This window comes from Dama dama, chromosome 12 (genome assembly GCF_033118175.1).
Source record: "Dama dama isolate Ldn47 chromosome 12, ASM3311817v1, whole genome shotgun sequence".
Classification (NCBI taxonomy): Eukaryota; Metazoa; Chordata; class Mammalia; order Artiodactyla; family Cervidae; genus Dama; species Dama dama.
This window is the reverse complement of record NC_083692.1, coordinates 49746426-49763339: the sequence shown is the minus strand read 5'-3', so window position 1 is coordinate 49763339 and position 16914 is coordinate 49746426. Positions and strand designations below refer to the sequence as shown.

At 40.1% G+C, this 16914-nt stretch overlaps 1 protein-coding gene and 1 pseudogene across 1 annotated transcript in view; both read right to left on the bottom strand.

Annotated features, from left to right (window-relative positions):
- Positions 1-3620: 3620 nt before the first annotated feature.
- Positions 3621-3680, bottom strand: LOC133067532 (U6 spliceosomal RNA; annotated as a pseudogene).
- A 745-nt stretch (positions 3681-4425) lies between these two features.
- MYZAP (myocardial zonula adherens protein) overlaps positions 4426-16914 on the bottom strand; it is a 117029-nt gene continuing 104540 nt past the window's right edge. The window contains exon 13 of the mRNA XM_061157246.1: positions 4426-5363. Within this exon, the coding sequence (XP_061013229.1) occupies positions 5267-5363 (97 nt within the window). The 3' untranslated portion in view covers positions 4426-5266. The remainder of the gene's footprint in view (positions 5364-16914) is intronic.

The following is a 16914-nucleotide window of genomic DNA, read 5'->3' as shown; positions in this document are numbered from 1 at the left end:
TCTAGTTCCATCCATGTTGCTGCAGATGGCATTACTTTGTTCTCTTTCGTGGCTGAGTAATATTCCATCGTCTATGGACCTCATCTTCCATATCCCTCCACCTGTAAATAGACATCCAGCTTGTTTCCGTGTCTTGGTTACTGTGCCTGGTGCTGCTGTGGACACAGGGGTGCCTGCCTCTTGTTGAATTAGAGTTTTGTCCAGATCTATGCCTGGAAGTGGAATTGCTGGATATATAGTAATTCTATTTTTAGTTTTCAGAGAATCTCCCATACAGTTTCCCACAGTAGCTACCCCAGCTTACATCCTCACCAGCAGCCATAGGAAAGTTCCCTTTCTTCACACCCTGCCCAGCATTTTTTACTTGTTGACTCTTTAATGACGACCATTCTGACTAGTGGGTGCTGGTACCTTATTGTAGTTTTGACTTGCATTTCTCTAATAATTGGTGATGTTGATCATCTTTTCAAGAACCTGCTGGTCATCTGTATTTCTTCTTTGAAGAAATGTCTGTTTAGGTCTTCTGCCCGTTTTTCTTTTTTCCTCCTTAATACTTATTTATCTGGCTGCGCTGGGTCTTAGTTGTGGTAGACAGGACCTTCCATCTTTGTTCTGGCATGAGGGATCTTTCAGTTGTGGCATGAACGCTTGATTGCAGCATGTGGGATCTAGTTCCCTGACTAGGGATCGAACCCAGGTTCCCTGAATTGGGAGCACAGCCTGCAACTAGACCAGGGAAGTCTCCTCCTTTCCATTTTTCAGTTGGGTTGTTTGCTTTTTTTGTTATTGTGTGAGCTGTTTGGATATTTTGGAAATTAAGCCCTTCTTGGTCGCATTGTTTGCAAATATTTCCTCCCATTCCACAGGTTATTTTGTTCTTTGTTTTCCTTATGGTTTCCTTTGCTATGCAAAGGCTTGTGAGTTTGATTAAGTCCTATTTGTTTTTGTTTCTGTTGCCTTGGGAGACTGATCTAAGAAAACATTGGTACAGTTTGTCAGAAAATGTTTTTCCTGTGATCTCTTCTAGGAGTTTTATAGTGTTATGTCTTATGTTTAAGTCTATAAGCCATTTTGAGTTTATTTTTGTGTAAAAAATATGGAACACTTCATGAACTTGTATGTCATGCTTGTTGTTCAGTCACTCAGTCATGTCTGAATCTTTGTGACCCCAGGGATAGCAGCATGCCAGGCTTCCCTGTCTTTCACTGTCTCCTGGGATTTGCTTAAACTCATGTCTACTGATTTTGGTGATGCCATCCCACCATCTCATCCTCTGCCCTCAATCTTGCCCAGCATCAGGGTCTTTTCCAATGAGTTGGCTCTTTGTATCAGGTGGCTGAAGTATTGGTACTTCAGCTTCAGCATCAGTCCTTCCAATGAATATTCAGGATTGACTTCCTTTAGGATTGGCTGGTTTGATCTCCTGATTGTCCAAGGGACTCTCAAGAGTCTTCTCCAGCACCACAATTCAAAAGCATCAATTCCTCAGCACTCAGCCATCTTTATGCTCCAACTCTCACATCCATACATGACTACTGGAAAAACCATAGCCTTGACTGTATAGACCTTTGTCAGCAAAGTGTTGTCTCTGCTTTTTATTACCCTGTCTAGGTTTGTCATGGTTTTTCTTCCAAGAAGCAAGTGTCTTTTAATTTCATGGCTGCAGGCACCATCTGCAGTGATTTTGGAGCCCCAAAAAATAAAGTCAGCCACTGTTTCCACTCCCATCTATTTGTCATGAAGTGATGGGACTGGATGCCATGATCTTAGTTTTCTGAATGTTGAGTTTTAAGCCATAATTTTCACTCTCCTCTTTTACCTTCACCAAGAGGCTCTTTAGGTTCCTGTTAGCTTTCTGCAATTAGGGTGGTGTCATCTGCATATCTGAGGTTATTGATATTTCTCCCAGCAATCTTGATTCCAGCTTGTGCTTCATCCAGTCTGGCATTTCACATGATGTACTCTGAATAGAAGTTAAATAAGCAGGGTGACAATATACAGCCTTGATGTACTCCTTTCCCAATTTGGAACCAATCCGTTGTTCCATGTCAGGCTCTAACTATTGCTTCTTGACCTGCATACAAGTTTCTCAAGAGGCAGGTAAGGTGGTCTGGTATTCCCATCTCTTGAAGAATTTCCCACAGTTTATTGTGATCCACACAGTCAAAGGCTTTAACATGGTCAATGAAGCAGATGTTTTTCTGGAATTCCCTTGCTTTTTCTGTGATCCAACAGATGTTGGCAAATTGATCTCTGGTTCCTCTGCCTTTTCTAAATCCAGCTTGTACATCTGAAAGTTCTCAGTTCACATACTGTTGAAGCCTAGCTTGAAGGATTTTGAGCATTCCCTTGTTAGCACGTGAAATGAGCACAGTTGTGTAGTAATTTGAACATTCTTTGGCATTGCCCTTCTTTGGGACTGGAATGAAAACTGACCTTTTCCAGTCCTGTGGCCACTGCTGAGTTTTCCAAATTTGCTGGCATACTGAGTGCAGCACTTTAACATCCTCATCTTTTAGGATTTGAAATAGCTCAGCTGGAATTCCATCACCTTCTCTAGCTTTGTTCATAGTAACGCTTCCTAAGGCCTACTTGACTTTGGACTCCAGAATGTCTGGCTTTAGGTGAGTGATCACACTATCATGGTTATCCCGGTCATTAAGACCTTTCTTGTACAGTTCTTTCATGTATTCTTGCCACCTCTTCTTAATCTCTTCTGCTGCTTTTCAGTTCAGTTCAGTTGCTCAGTCATGTCTAATTCTTTGCAACCCCGTGGACTGCAGCACGCCAGGCTTCCCTGTCCATCACCAACTCCCGAAGCTTGCTCAAACTCATGTCCATCAAGTCAGTGATGCCATCCAGCCATCTCATCCTCTGTCGTCCCCTTCTCCTACCTTCAATCTTTCCCAGAATCAGGGTCTTTTCTAAGAAGACAGTTCTTCACGTCAGGTGGCCAAAATATTGGAGCTTCAGCATCAGTCCTTCCAATGAATATTCAGGACAGATTTCCTTTAGGCTTGACTGGTTTGATCTCTTTGCTGCCCAAGGGACTCTCAAGAGTCTTCTCCAACACCACAGTTCAAAAGCATCAATTCTTCAGCACTCAGCTTTCTTTATGGCCCAGCTCTCACAAACCATAGCTTATGGATCTTTGTTGGTAAAGTGATGTCTCTGCTTTTTTCTGTTAGGTCCGTAGTGTTTCTGTCCTTTATTGTGCCCATCTTTGCGTGAAATATTTCCTCGGTATCTCTAATATTCTTGAAGCAATTTCTAGTCTTTCCCATTCTATTGTTTTCCTCTATTTCTTTGTTTTACATTGTTCACTGAAGAAGGCTTTCATATCTCTCCTTGCTATCCTTTAGAACTCTACATTCAGTTGGGTATATCTTTCCCTTTCTCCTTTGTTTTTTGCTTCTCTTCTTTTCTCAGCTATTCGTAAGGCCTCCTCAGACAATCTTTTTGACTTCTTGTATTTTTTTGGGGGATGGTTTTGATCACCACCTTCTTTACAGTATTATGAACCTCTATCCATAGTTCTTCCAGTACTCTATCAGATCTAATCCCTTGAATCTATTTGTCACTTCCACTGTATAATCATAATGGATTTGATTTGCCTGCTGAGGGGCCATGCTAATCTTCTGTATATCGTTCCAATTTTAGTATATGTGCTGCTGAAGCAATCAGGTAGGCATGATTATCCCAAGTTAGTAGAACATGCAGTTGATATTCAGAGAGCTTTGATGACACATCCAAGGTCCCACAACCACAATTTAAATACAAATGAGACTTCAAAATATCCCATTTCCTCTTGACACTATGCTGACTTGTGGTCATTTACTCAACTGAGTTACTTTGCTTTCTTTCTTTGGCTCTTTTTTTTTTTTTTTTTTTTAAGGTAAGGGGTAGGGAGTTTGGGTGGGCTTCCTTGGTAGCTCAGCTGGTAAAGAACCCACCTGCAATGCGGGAGACCTGGGTTCAATCTCTGGGTTGGAAAGATCCCCTGGAGGAGGGAAGATACCCTGGAGTGATAAGTCACTCCAGTATTCTTGTCTGGAGAATCCCCATGGACGGAGGAGCTTGGCGGGTGACAGTCCATGGAGTCGCAAAGTCAGACACAACTGAATGGCTAGCCACAGCACAGGGAGTTTGGGCACACAGGAGGATTTTTTTTTTTAAGTAAAAATGATCTTAATGTTTTATAAACATGAATGCATCTTAATCTTTCTAGAAGGTAAGTTAACTAGATAAATTTCGGGGTTTAAATACATACAAACACACACACCCTCTTGTACAGTTTATAAATGATTCTAGGGACTCTACTGATTGAAAGATTATGGTGCCCTAACTTGAACAGTCCAGAACCTGGTTCTGTTCTTTACCCTTCTACATGGTCATAAATGACACAATGACAGCATCAGTAGAACAAAATATATGGCATTTATTAAACATATGTGACATAGGTTATAATATCAAAGTAGAGCATGCATGAACAAATTATTCATTCTTTTAACAAAAACACTAATTGATACTGAAAATATTAAGTGATTAAATTTCTACAACATCCAAAATTCTCTTTCATTTAAAGTGAGAAAGAAAAAGTAAATCACAGGTTCAAGAAATACAGTGATTTCAGCTGGCCCCATAAAGGCATAAGGCACAAATTAAACCAAGGGATTAGCACATCAGAATGAAGCGTGTCTGCCCTCACAAGGACTGGCTCCAGCTGAGGCTCCCACGCCCCTGCACGGGTCCTCGGCACCTGCCCCTTCCTTCCTGGGGTCACATTTCCCCAGGTGCCCATCCTCCTACGGACAGGCTTCCCTGTAGCAGAAAAACACTGCCTCTAATACTTTCACGGGTAAGTAAAACCTTCATGCTGTAACAAATGATCCTGGCATGAATAGCATGAAATTTCAAGTTAATACCCTTTTTCCTCCCAACCAAAGTCTAGTAAAATAGAAAACAGCGACTTCTCCTGCCAGCACTCAAGTGTTTACATGGAAAGCTAACGCCAGCCCAGGACAGCAGGGTACACACATACACCGGTTGGGTGTTTGAAAAACGACCTTGAAGAAACCTCTCTCTTCTGCCCTCCCCCCTCCACCTCCACTTTGCCTCATGTTTTAGAAGTGGAGCAAAACCTCAGCAATTTCCACTGGGACTTAAAACAGTGTACAGGAGGAAGCAACAGTCACCCTTTCCAGACCTCAGGCTGCAGGGTTCCAGGGCCTTTGTCCATCAGTGAAAAGTGCACATCTCCAAGTGCTTAGGTCAGCGTTTTCTTCGTGGTCAACTCTAGGACTCGTGTGTATGGGGTATAGTTCCTGGAAGGCATTGCGATCTCACGAGTCCTACCTGTTTGGCTGAGAAATGAAAAAAGGCAAATCAGGAATATGAAACAAAACTCACCATATGCTTCATGTGATAAGATAACTCTAGGAAATCCTTTTTCAACACTTAAAAATAGACTGCAGTAATATAGTTGAGTATTTCATTTAAATATTATGAGAGGGACCATGATTTTTAGTTAACTTTAAAAAAAAATATTTAGAGGATAATTGCTTTACAGTATTGTCTGGTTTCTGCCATACATCAACATGAATCAGAATTCATGAATATCCCCCTCCCTCACGAACCTCCCACTCCTTTAGGTTGTCACAGAGCACCAGGTTTAGCTCCCTGTATTATATTAGCAAGTCCTCATTGTTGTTCAGTCACTAAGTCGTGTCCGACTCTTTGTGACCCCATATGGACTGCATGCCAGACTTCCTTGTCCTTCACACTCTCCTGGAGTCTGCTCAATGGAATCATGTCCATTGAGTCAGTGATGCTATCCAACCATCTTGTCGTCTGTCACCCACTTCTCCTCCTGCCCTCAATCTTTCCCAGTATCAAGATCTTTTCCAGTGAGTTGGTGCTTCGCATCAGGCGACTGAAGTATTGGAGCTTCAGCATCAGTCCTTCCAATGAATATTCAGGGTTGATTACCTTTAGTACTGTCTGGCTTGATCTCTTTGCTGTCCAAGGAACTTTCAAAAGTCCTCTGTCCATGGGATTCTCCAGGCATGCATAACAGAGCAGGTAGCCATTCCCTTCTCCAGGGGATTTTCCTGTCCCAGGGATCAAACTGGTTTCCTGCATTGCAGGCGGATTCTTTACCATCTGAGCCACTAAGGAAGCCCACAACTTTCCATCAGCTATCTAGTTTACATATGGTAATGTATATATTTCCATGCTGCTCTCAAGTATTGGAACTTCAGCTTCAGCATCAGTTCTTCCAATGAATAGTCAGGGTTGATTTCCTTTAGGATTGACTGGTTTGATCTCCTTGCAGCCCAAGGAACTCTCAAGAGTCTTCTCCAGCACCACAGTTCAAAAGAATCAATTCTTCGGTGTCAGCCTTTTTTACTGTTACACATGCACGTATATTCATTTTCTGATTCTTTTCTCATATAGGTTATCACAGAATATTGAGCAGAGTTCCTGTGTTATATAGCAGGTCCTTGTTGGTTATCTTTGTTATGTATAATAGAGTGTATATGCTAATCCCAAGCTCCTGATTTAACCGCCCCCCTCATTTCCGCTTTGGTAACCATAAGTTTGTTATTTTATCTCCAAGTCTGTTTCTGTTCTGTAAATATTAGATTCACATATGAGTGGTATCATATATTTGTCTCTGTGTGACTTAATTCACTCAGTGTAATAATTTCTAAGTTCATCCATGTTGCTGCAAATGACATTATTTCATTGTCATCGCTGAGTAATATTCCACTGTATAAATGTACCACATTGTTATCGAGTCCTTGGTTGATGGACATTTAAGTTGCTTTTATGTCTTGGTCGTTGTATATAGTGCTGTAATGAACATTGGGATGCATGTGTTTTTTTTTTTTGCAATTACGATTTTCTTTGGATATATGCCAAAGAGTACAATTGCTAAATCATATAGTCATTCTAGTTTTAGTTTTTTCAAAGAACCTCCATACTGTTTTCCATAGTGGTTGTACCAATTTACATTCCCACCAACAGTGTAGGAAGGTTCCTTTTCTCCACTCTCTCTCCAGCATTTACTGTCTATGGTCTTTTTGATGAGGCCATTCTGACTTAGTTGAGGTGATCCCTCACTGTAATTTTATGTTTCTCTGATAATTATTGACGTTGAGCATTTTTTCATGTGCTTTTTGGCCATCAGTATGTCATCTTTGGAGAAATGGCTATTTAAAGCCTCTGCCTATTTTTTGGTTGTTTTTTGTTTTTTTATATGACATAGAGCTGTGTGAGCTGTTTGTATATATTGTAGATTAATCCCTTGTCGGTTGCTTCATTTGCAAATATTTTCTCTTATTCTGTGGATTGTCTTTTTGTTGTTTATGATTTCCTTTGCTGTGCAGAAGCTTTTAAGTTTAACGAGGTATTTGTTTTTATTTAATTTAATTTTATTTTTATTGAAGTATAGTTGATTTACAATGTGTGCCAGTCTCTGCAGTACAGCAAAGTGGACTCAGTTATATATAGACATTCTTTTTCATATTCTTTTCCATTATGGTTTATTATAGGATATTGAATATAGTTTCCTGTGTTATACAGGACCCTGTTGTTTATCCATCCTCTGTGTAATAGTTTATATCTGCTAATCCCAAATTCCCAGTCCTTCCCTTCCCCTTGGCAACCACAAATCTGTTCTCTATGGTCTATGAGTCTGTTTCTGTTTCATAAATAAGTTCATGTGTCATATTTTGGATTCTACATGTAAGTGATATCATGTGGTGTTTGTCTTTCTCTTTCTGACTGACTTTAGTTAGTATGCTAATCTCTAGTTGCATCCACATTGCTGCAAATGGCATTATTTCACTCCTTTTATGGCTGAGTACTATTCATTGTATGTATACATATACTGTGTCTTCTTTATCCATTCATCTGTTGATGGACATTTAGGTTGTTACCATGTTTTGGCTATTGTGAATAGTGCTGCTACGAACATAGTGGGGTATGTGTCTTTTGGGATTAGAGTTTTGTCTAGCTATATGCCTGGGAGTGGGACTGCTGAATCATATGGTAATTCTATTTTTAGTTTTCTTAGGGACTTCCACAGTTTTCCATAGTGGCTACACTAACATACATTCCCACCAACAATATAGGAGGCCTCTCTTTCCCCACATTCTCTCCAGAATTTGTTGTTTGTTGGCTTTTTTCCCATTATTCAAGTGTATCTTTTTTAAAAACAGTTTTTAATTGGAGGGTAATTGTTTTAAGTGCTTCCCCAATGGCTCAATTTTTTACAATGTTGCATTAATTTCTTCAGTAGAACAACATGAGTCAGCCATAAGTATACATATATCCCCTCCCTATTGAGCCTACCTCCCATCTCCCACCATCCCACCCCTCTAGGTCATCACAGAGCACCAAGCTGACCTTCCTATTTTTTTTTAATTTATTTTTTAATTGGAGGAGAATTGCTTTACACTGTTGTGTTGGTTTCTGCTGAACAACAGCACAAATCAGCCATAAATTATACATATATATCACCTCCCTCTTAAGCCTCCCTCCCCTCTAGTCATCACAGAGCACCAAGCTGGGCTCCCTGTGTTACATAGCAGCTTCTCACCAGCTGTTTGTTTTACACGTTAGTATATATATGTTCACCCCACTCCAGTACTCTTGCCTGGAAAATCCCATGGACGGAGAAGCCTGGTGGGCTGCAGTCCATGGGGTCGCTATGAGTTGGACATGACTGAGCGACTTCCCTTTTACTTTTCATTTTCATGCATTGGAGGAGGAAGTGGCAACCCACTCCGGTATTCTTGCCTAGAGAATCCCAGGGACTGGGGGAGCCTGGTGGGCTGCCGTCTATGGGATTGCACAGAGTCGGACACGACTGAAGCGACTTAGCAGCAGCAGCAGCAGCATATGTATGTTAATGCTACTTTTCTCCATTCATCCCACTCTTTCCTTATGCCACTGTGTCCACAAGTCTGTTCTGTATGTCTGTGTCTCCATTCCTTCCCTGAAAATAGGTTCATTAATACCATTTTTCTAGATTCCATATATGTGCATTAATAAATGTTATTTTTCTCTTTCTGACTTAATTCACTCTGCATAACAGATTCTAGGTTCATCCATCTCACTAGAACTGACTCAAATTCATTCTTTTTACAGCTGAGTAATATTCTGTTGTATATATGTACCACATCTTTATCCATTTATCTGTCAGCAGACACCTAGGTTGCTTCCATGTCTTAGTAAATAGTGCTACTATGAACATTAGGGTACATGCATCTTTTTGAATTATGGTTTTCTCAGGGTGTATGCCCAGTAGTGGGATTGCTGGGTCATATGGTAGTTTTATTCCTGTTTTTTGTTTTGTTTTGTTTTTAAGGAATCTCATATTGTTCTCCATTGTGCTTGTTATCAATTTACATTCCCACCAACAGTGCAAGAGGGTTCCTTTTTCTCCACATCCTCTCCAGCATTTATTGTTTGTAGATGACGTCCCTGTTTGATACAGTGACTTCCCACTAGCTATCTATCTTACACATGATAATAATATATATATTTCAGTGTTGTCAGTTCATTCCACCCTCTTCTTCTCCTCCTTCCCCTTGTATCCACGTCTTTCTCTATTCCTGTCCTGCAAATAGGTTCATCAGTACCATTTTTCTAGATTCTATATGAATGCTTTAATATAAAATATTTTTATTTCATTTTTAATTGGAGGATAATTGCTTTATAATGTTGTGTTGGTTTATGACATACAGCAATACGAATCAGCCATAATTATATACATGTCCCCTCGCTTGTGACCCTCCCTCCCTGCTCCCATCCCACCCCTCTAGGTCATCACAGAGCACCAAGCTGGGCTCCCTGTGTTATATAGCAACTTCCCACCAGCTCTCTGTTTTACACGTGATAGTGTATATATGCCAGTGCTACTTTCTCAATTCATCCTTCCCTCTCCTTCCCTCACTGTGTCCACAAGTCTGTTCTCTACGTCTGCATGTCCCTTCCTTCCCTGCAAATAGGTTCATCAGCACTATTTTTCTAAAGTCCATATATATGCATTAATATTCGATACTTGTTTTTCTCTTTCTGACTTAACTTCCCTCTGTATAATAGGCTCTAGGTTCATCCACCTCATTAGAACTGACTCATATTCGTTCCTGTTTATAGCTGAAGAATATACCATTGTGGATATGTACCACAACTTCCTTATCCATTCATCTGTCGATGGACATCTAGGTTGCTTCCATGTCCTGACTGTTGTAAGTAGTGCTGCAATGAACATGGGTGCATGTGTCTTTTTCAGTTATGGTTTTCTCTTCATGTATGCCTAGTAGTGGGATTGCTGGGTCTTGAGGTAATTTTATTCCTAGTTTTTTAAGGAATCTCCATACTGTCTTCCATAGTGGCTGTATCAGTTTACATTCTCACCAACAGTGCACGAGGGTTTCCTTTTCTCCACACCCTCTCCAGCATTTATTGTATGTAGATTTTTTTGATGATGGCCATTCTGACCAGTATGAGATGATATCTCACTGTAGTTTTGAATTGCATATTGAGCGCCGAAAAATTGATGCTTTTGAACTGTGGTGTTGGAGAAGACTCTTGAGAGTCCCTTGGACTGCAAGGAGATCCAACCAGTCCATCCTCAAGGAGATCAGTCCTGGGTGTTCATTGGAAGGACTGATGCTGAAGCTGAAACTCCAATACTTTGGCCACCTGATGCGAAGAGTTGACTCATTGGAAAAGACCCTGATGCTGGGAGGGATTGGGGGCAGGAGGAGAAGGGGACAACAGAGGATGAGATGGCTAGACGGCATCACCAACTCGATGGACACGAGTTTGAGTAAACTCCGGGAGTTGGTGATGGACCGGGAGGCCTGGCGTGTTGCGATTCACAGGGTCGCAAAGAGTCGGACACGACTGAGCGACTGAACTGAATAATAAGCAGTGTTGAGCATCTTTTCATGTGTTTGTTGGTTATCGATATGTCTTCTTTGGAGAAATGTCTGTTTAGGTCTTCTGCCCATTTTTTGATTGGGTTGCTTTTCTGATATTGAGCTGCATGAGCTACCTGCTGGTATATTTTGGAGATTAATCCTTTGTCAGTTGTTTCATTTGCAATTATTTTCTCCCATTCTGAGGGTTGTCTTTTCATCTAGTTTATAGTTTCCTTTGCTGTGCAAAAGCTTTTAAGTTTAGTTAAGTCCCATTTGTTTATTTTTGTTTTTATTTCCATTACTCTAGGAGGTGAGTCAAAGAGGATCTTGGCTGCACTTTATGTCAGAGTGTTCTGCCTGTGTTTTCCTCTAAGAGTTTTACAGTTTCTGGTCTTATGTTTAGGTCTTTAATTTATTTTGAGTCTGTTTTTGTGTATGGTGTTATAAAGTGTTCTAATTTCATTCTTTTACAGGTAGCTGCCCAGTTTTCCCAGTACCACTTACTGAAGAGTCTATCTTTTCTCTACAGTATACTTTTGCCTCATTTTTCAAAGATAAAGTGCCCATAGGTGCAGAGGTTTATCTTTGGGCTCTCTAGCCAGTTCCATTGATCTGTATTTCTGTTTTTGTGCCAGTATCATATTGTCTTGATTACTGTAGCTTTGTAGTATAGAGTGAAGTCGGAAGGTTGATTCCTCCAATTCCATTTTTCTTTCTCAAGATTGCTTTGGCTATTCAGGGTCTTTTGTGTTTCCCTACAAATTATAAAATTGTTTCTTCTAGTTCTGTTACAAATGCCATTGGTAATTTGATAAAGATTGCATGAAATCTGACTTTACAACCCAAAGCAATCTTCATTTTCATACTGCTGATTCTTCCAATCCAAGAACGTGATATTGATATCTCTGTTTGTATCTCTCTTTGATATCTCTCATCTGTTTGTATCGTCTTTGAGTTCTTTCATCAGTGTCTTTCATCAATGTTATCTGCATAGAGATCGTTTGTCTCCTTAAGTAGGTTTATTTCTAGGTATTTTATTCTTTTTGTTGCAGTGGTGAATGGGATTGTTTCCTTAATTTCTCTCTGATTTTTCATTGTTAATGTATAGGAATGCAAGGGATTTTTGTGTAATAATTTTATACCCTGTGACTTTACTAAATTCATTGATTAGCTCTTGTGATTTTCTGGTGGTATCTTTAGGGTTTTCTATGTATAACATCAATGTCATCTGCAAACAGAGTTTAAGTTCTTCTTTTCTAGTATGGATTCTTTTTATTTCTTCTCTGATTGCCATGGCTACAACTTCCAAAATTATGTTGATTAATGATGATGAGAGTGGGCACCTTTGCCTTGTTCCTGATCTTAGAGGAAATACTTTCAGTTTTTCACCATTGAGAATAATGTTTTCTGTGGGCTTGTCTTATATGGCCTTTATTATGTTGAGGTAGATTCCTACTGTGCCCATTTTTCGGGAGAGCTTTTATCAAATGTGAGTTGAATTTTGTTGAAAGCTTTTTCTGCATCTGTTGAGATTGTCATATGGTTTTTGTCTTTCAATTTGTTAATATGGTGTATCACATTGATTGGTTTGCATATATCAAAGAATCCTTGCATCCCTGGGATAAACCCCACTAGATCACGATGTATGATCCTTTTAATGTGTTGTTGGATTCTGTTTGCTAGTATTTTGTTGAGGATGTTTACATCTGTGTTCATCAATGATATTGGCCTGTAGTTTTCTTTTTTGTGTAATAACTTTGTCTGGTTTTGGTATCATGGTGATGGTGGCCTCATAGAATGAGTTTGGGAGTATTCCTCCCTCTGCGGTTTTTTGGAAGTGTTTGAGAAGGATAGGTGTTAGTTCTTCTCTAAATGTTTGATAGAATTCACTGTGAAGCCATCTGGCCCTGGGCTTTTGTTTGTTGGAAGGTTTTTTATCACAGTTTCAATGTCAGTGCTTGTGATTGGTCTGTTCATAATTTCTGTTTCTTCCTGGGTCAGACTTGGATGTTTGTACTTTTCTAAGAATTTGCCCATTTCTTCCAGGTTGTCTACTTTATTGGCATATAGTTACTCGTAGTAATCTCTGTATTTCTGCATTCTCTGTTGTAACTTCTTTTTCATTGTTTGTTAATATTTTAATGATGGCTCTTCTGACTGGTGTGTGTTGGTACTTCATTGTAATTTGCATTTCTCTACTGATTAGTGATGCTGAGCATCTTTCCATGTGCCTACTGGTCATCTATATTTCTTCTTTGGAGAAATGTGTATTTAGGTTTTCTGCCCGTTTTTCCATTGGGCTTTTTGTTGTTGTTGTTGTCTACTTATATAAGCTGTTTGTGTATTTTGGAGATTAAGCCCTTGTCTGCTGCATCATTTGCCAATACTTTCTCCCATTCCATGGATTGTCTTTTCATTTTTTTATGGTTTCCTTTGCTGTGCAAAAGCTTGTAAGTTTACTTAAGTCCCATTTGTTTATTTTTGTTTTTATTTCTATTGCCTTGGGGGACTGATCTAAGAAAACATTGGTACAATTTAATGTCAGAGAATGTTTTGCCTATGCTGTCTTCTGGGTGTTTTATGGTGTCATGTCTTGTGTTTAAGGCTTTAAGCCATTTTGAGTTTATTTTTGTACATGATGTGAGGGTGTGTTCTAATTTCATTCATTTATATGCTGCTGTCCAGCTTTCCCAGCACCACTTGCTCAAGAAACTTTTTCCCCATTTTATATTCTCTTCTTCTTTGTTGGAGATTAATTGACCTTAGATGTGTGGGTTTGTTTTTGGCCTCTGTTCTGCTGATCCATATGTCTGGTTTTGTACCAATAATACACTGTTTTAAATACTGTAACTTTGTAATATTGTCTGAAGTCTGGGAGAGTTATGCTTCCTGCTTTTTTTCCCTTAGGACTAGCAATTCTGGGTCTTTTATAATTCCATACAAGTTTTTGGATTATTTTTTCTAATTGTATGAAAAATGTCATGGGTATTTTGATAGGGTTTGCATTAAATCTGTAGACTTGTTTATGCAGCATGGCCATTTTAATACATTACTGATCAGAGATGTATTAATATGTGTTTTGTTACCTGAACATTATTGACTAGAGATGTTTCAGTATTCATTTACATAACAAGTCACCAGCCACAGGTGTTAGTTTCTGCAAAAACCCCCTGGTCAGTAATGTGTTAACGGTATTAATTCTTCCAATCCAAGGGCATGGGATATCTTCCCTTTCGTTGAACTCTCTTTAATTTCCTTTATTATTGTTTTATAATTCACAGCATAAGTCTTTCATCTACTTGGTCAGGTTTATTCCTAAATTTTTTTTGGTGCTATTTTAAGAGGTTTTTTTTTTTTTTTTTTTTTTTACATTTCTTTCTGATATTTCATTGTTAATGTAAAGAAATGCAACCAATTTTTGAATGTTAGGCTTAAATCCTGCTACTTTGCTGAATTCATTTATTAGCTCAAGTAGTTTTGTGTGGCGTTCTTAGGATTTTATATATATATATATAAAATTTATATATATTCTATATATATAATATATTACTATGTTCTCGGCATACAGTGACAATTTTACCTCTTCCCTTCCAGTTAGCATACCTTTTATTTCTTGTCTCCTGTGGCTAGACTTCCAGGACTATGCTGAATAGAAGTGGTCCGAATGGAAGTGGTGAGAGTGAGCATCCTTATTTCACATTTTCGCAGGGAAACTATTACCTTTTCACCATTGAGTATTTTATTGGCTGTGGAGTTGTCATAAATGGTTATTAAGTTGAGATATGTTCCCTAGGAGGTGGATCCAAAACGATATTGCTGCTATTTACATCAGAGTGTGTTCTCTTTTCCTCTAGGAGTTTTATAGTGTCTGGCCTTACATTTAGGTCTTTAGTTTGAGTTTTATTTTTGTGTATGATGTTAGGTAGTGTTCTAATTTCATTCTTTTACATGTAGCTGCCCAATTTTCCTAGCACCATTTATTGAAGAGACTGTCTTTTTTCCATTGTACAGTCATTTGGATACTACTTCTTCCAACCCCAGGATATGGTATACCTTTCCTTCTTAAAAGCTCCCTCCCTGGGTGCAGACCCCATCCCAGTTCCTTCTTTTTCCTTTTGTCCTACGCAGTTATGTGGAGATTTTCTTGCCCTTTCCAAAGTCTGAGGCCTTCTTTCAACATTCAGTAGATGTGCGGTGTAAATCAGTCCACTTGTAGATGTGTGGTTAATGTTTTTGTGGGAGAAGGTGAGCTCCATGTCCTTCTCCTCCGCCATCTTGAACCCCCTTCTCCCTGGAGCCAGACAGTAGTTTTAGCAACTTAAGGTTGCTAGGTATCCATGATTCAGAAAAATTAAACAAAAAACCATGCATTCAGGAGCTCACGATTAGATGGGAAAGATACATACTTAAATAGTCGTAATGTCTTAGGTACTGTATAGAGACATAAGGAGCTATACTGGATGCTCTGTACTTGCCTGTTCAGATCCATTCCCCTTCTCCTCTCCACCCTATACCCTGGGAGCTGACCAGAAGGTAGACATCGGTGGACACCCGCACCCTTTACCTTCCTGCTGGTCTGGGCCTGTTAGGAGCTGGAGGCAGAGAATGAGAGAATGGAGCACAGGGATCCCATGTCATCTGCCCCCTCTGCTCAGACCACAGCTTAGTAGTTGGTAACATTCCTCTAGCAAAGGCTATGCTTTGCTATACCCCTTCATCTCTTCTACCAGCTTTCTCTCCCCATCTCTTCAGGCCCAGGCTGAAAACAGCTTCCACTGTCGCTAGCTCCAGAGCAAGCCAGTGTCCATTTTTTATTTCCCTAAAAGCACAGTCATTTCATTTAAGTGTCTTCCGTCTCCCCGTCCTGCCAGGACCCTGAGCAGCACAAGAACAAACACATTACGGGCAAACTGAGGGCAGAACAAGTTAGCTTCGCTGGGAGGAAGTCAGCCCTAGGAAGGTGACTCCTGAAGGATGCCTAGGCGTTCCTCAGGTGAGTAAGGAAGAATTCCAGGCACAGGCAGTACAGGCAAAGAAGGGTGAACACAGAGGCCACAGTGTAAAAAGGAGACACATTTAGCCAGGACCAGAGCAGAAGATGAGGTTGGAGTGGAAGGGGGAAGAAGGGCCCTCTGTGCCCTTCTAAGGGGTCCAGAATGAGACAGTGAGCCACTGTAGGTTTTTAAGGAGGGCAGGATATGCCCCTATTTTTATTCTAGCAAGATTCCTTGGCACCTCTGAGGATTGACTGTAAAGGCCTTAGTCTGGAAGCCGGAGGTTATTTAGCAGAGTTTTGCTATTTAGAAAGGGAGAGAGACCATGAGAACCCAAACTGTAAAAATCACACTGGAGGTAAGGCAACAAGGGAATGTTAAGATGATATTTAGGAGGCAGAAGTAACAATTTTGTGATTAAAATGGAGAAAATGTCCCATTTCTTTTTCCTCGTAGACATATAACTACCTTTCTCAGTTTCCCTTGCACTTGGGTAGACCACATGACTCTACAGGCAGAAATGATTTCTGTTACTTGCAGGTTTAGCCCGTATCCATTTTGCTGCCAAAGATATTTTCCTAAGAGGACAATTGGAGCATATTACTATTCTTCAAACTCTTCATTTTCCCCCTTGCTTCCTGGATGGACTCTCATCTCCCCTGCAGGGTATAAAGGCCTCTACCATCTACTGTTCTGTCTCCCGCCTGGCCTTTCCTCATTTACACACTGCTTCACAGTTCTGCCATCCTCAGCTGTCCCCTCATCAAATCAATCTGATGAATTCGTACCTGTAGTTCAAGAATCAGACCTCGTCCCCCAATTCTCCACAGCAGTGACAGATACTGTCACTCCTTTCTCTGTGCCCTCAGTTTCCTTGAGCAGATCTTCTCAGTTTTCTCCTCCCACAGGCTCACTTTTGCTAAATTTGCCCATCAGTGACACCTCCCATCGGGCTTCCGTGGTGGTGCAGTGGTGAAGAATCC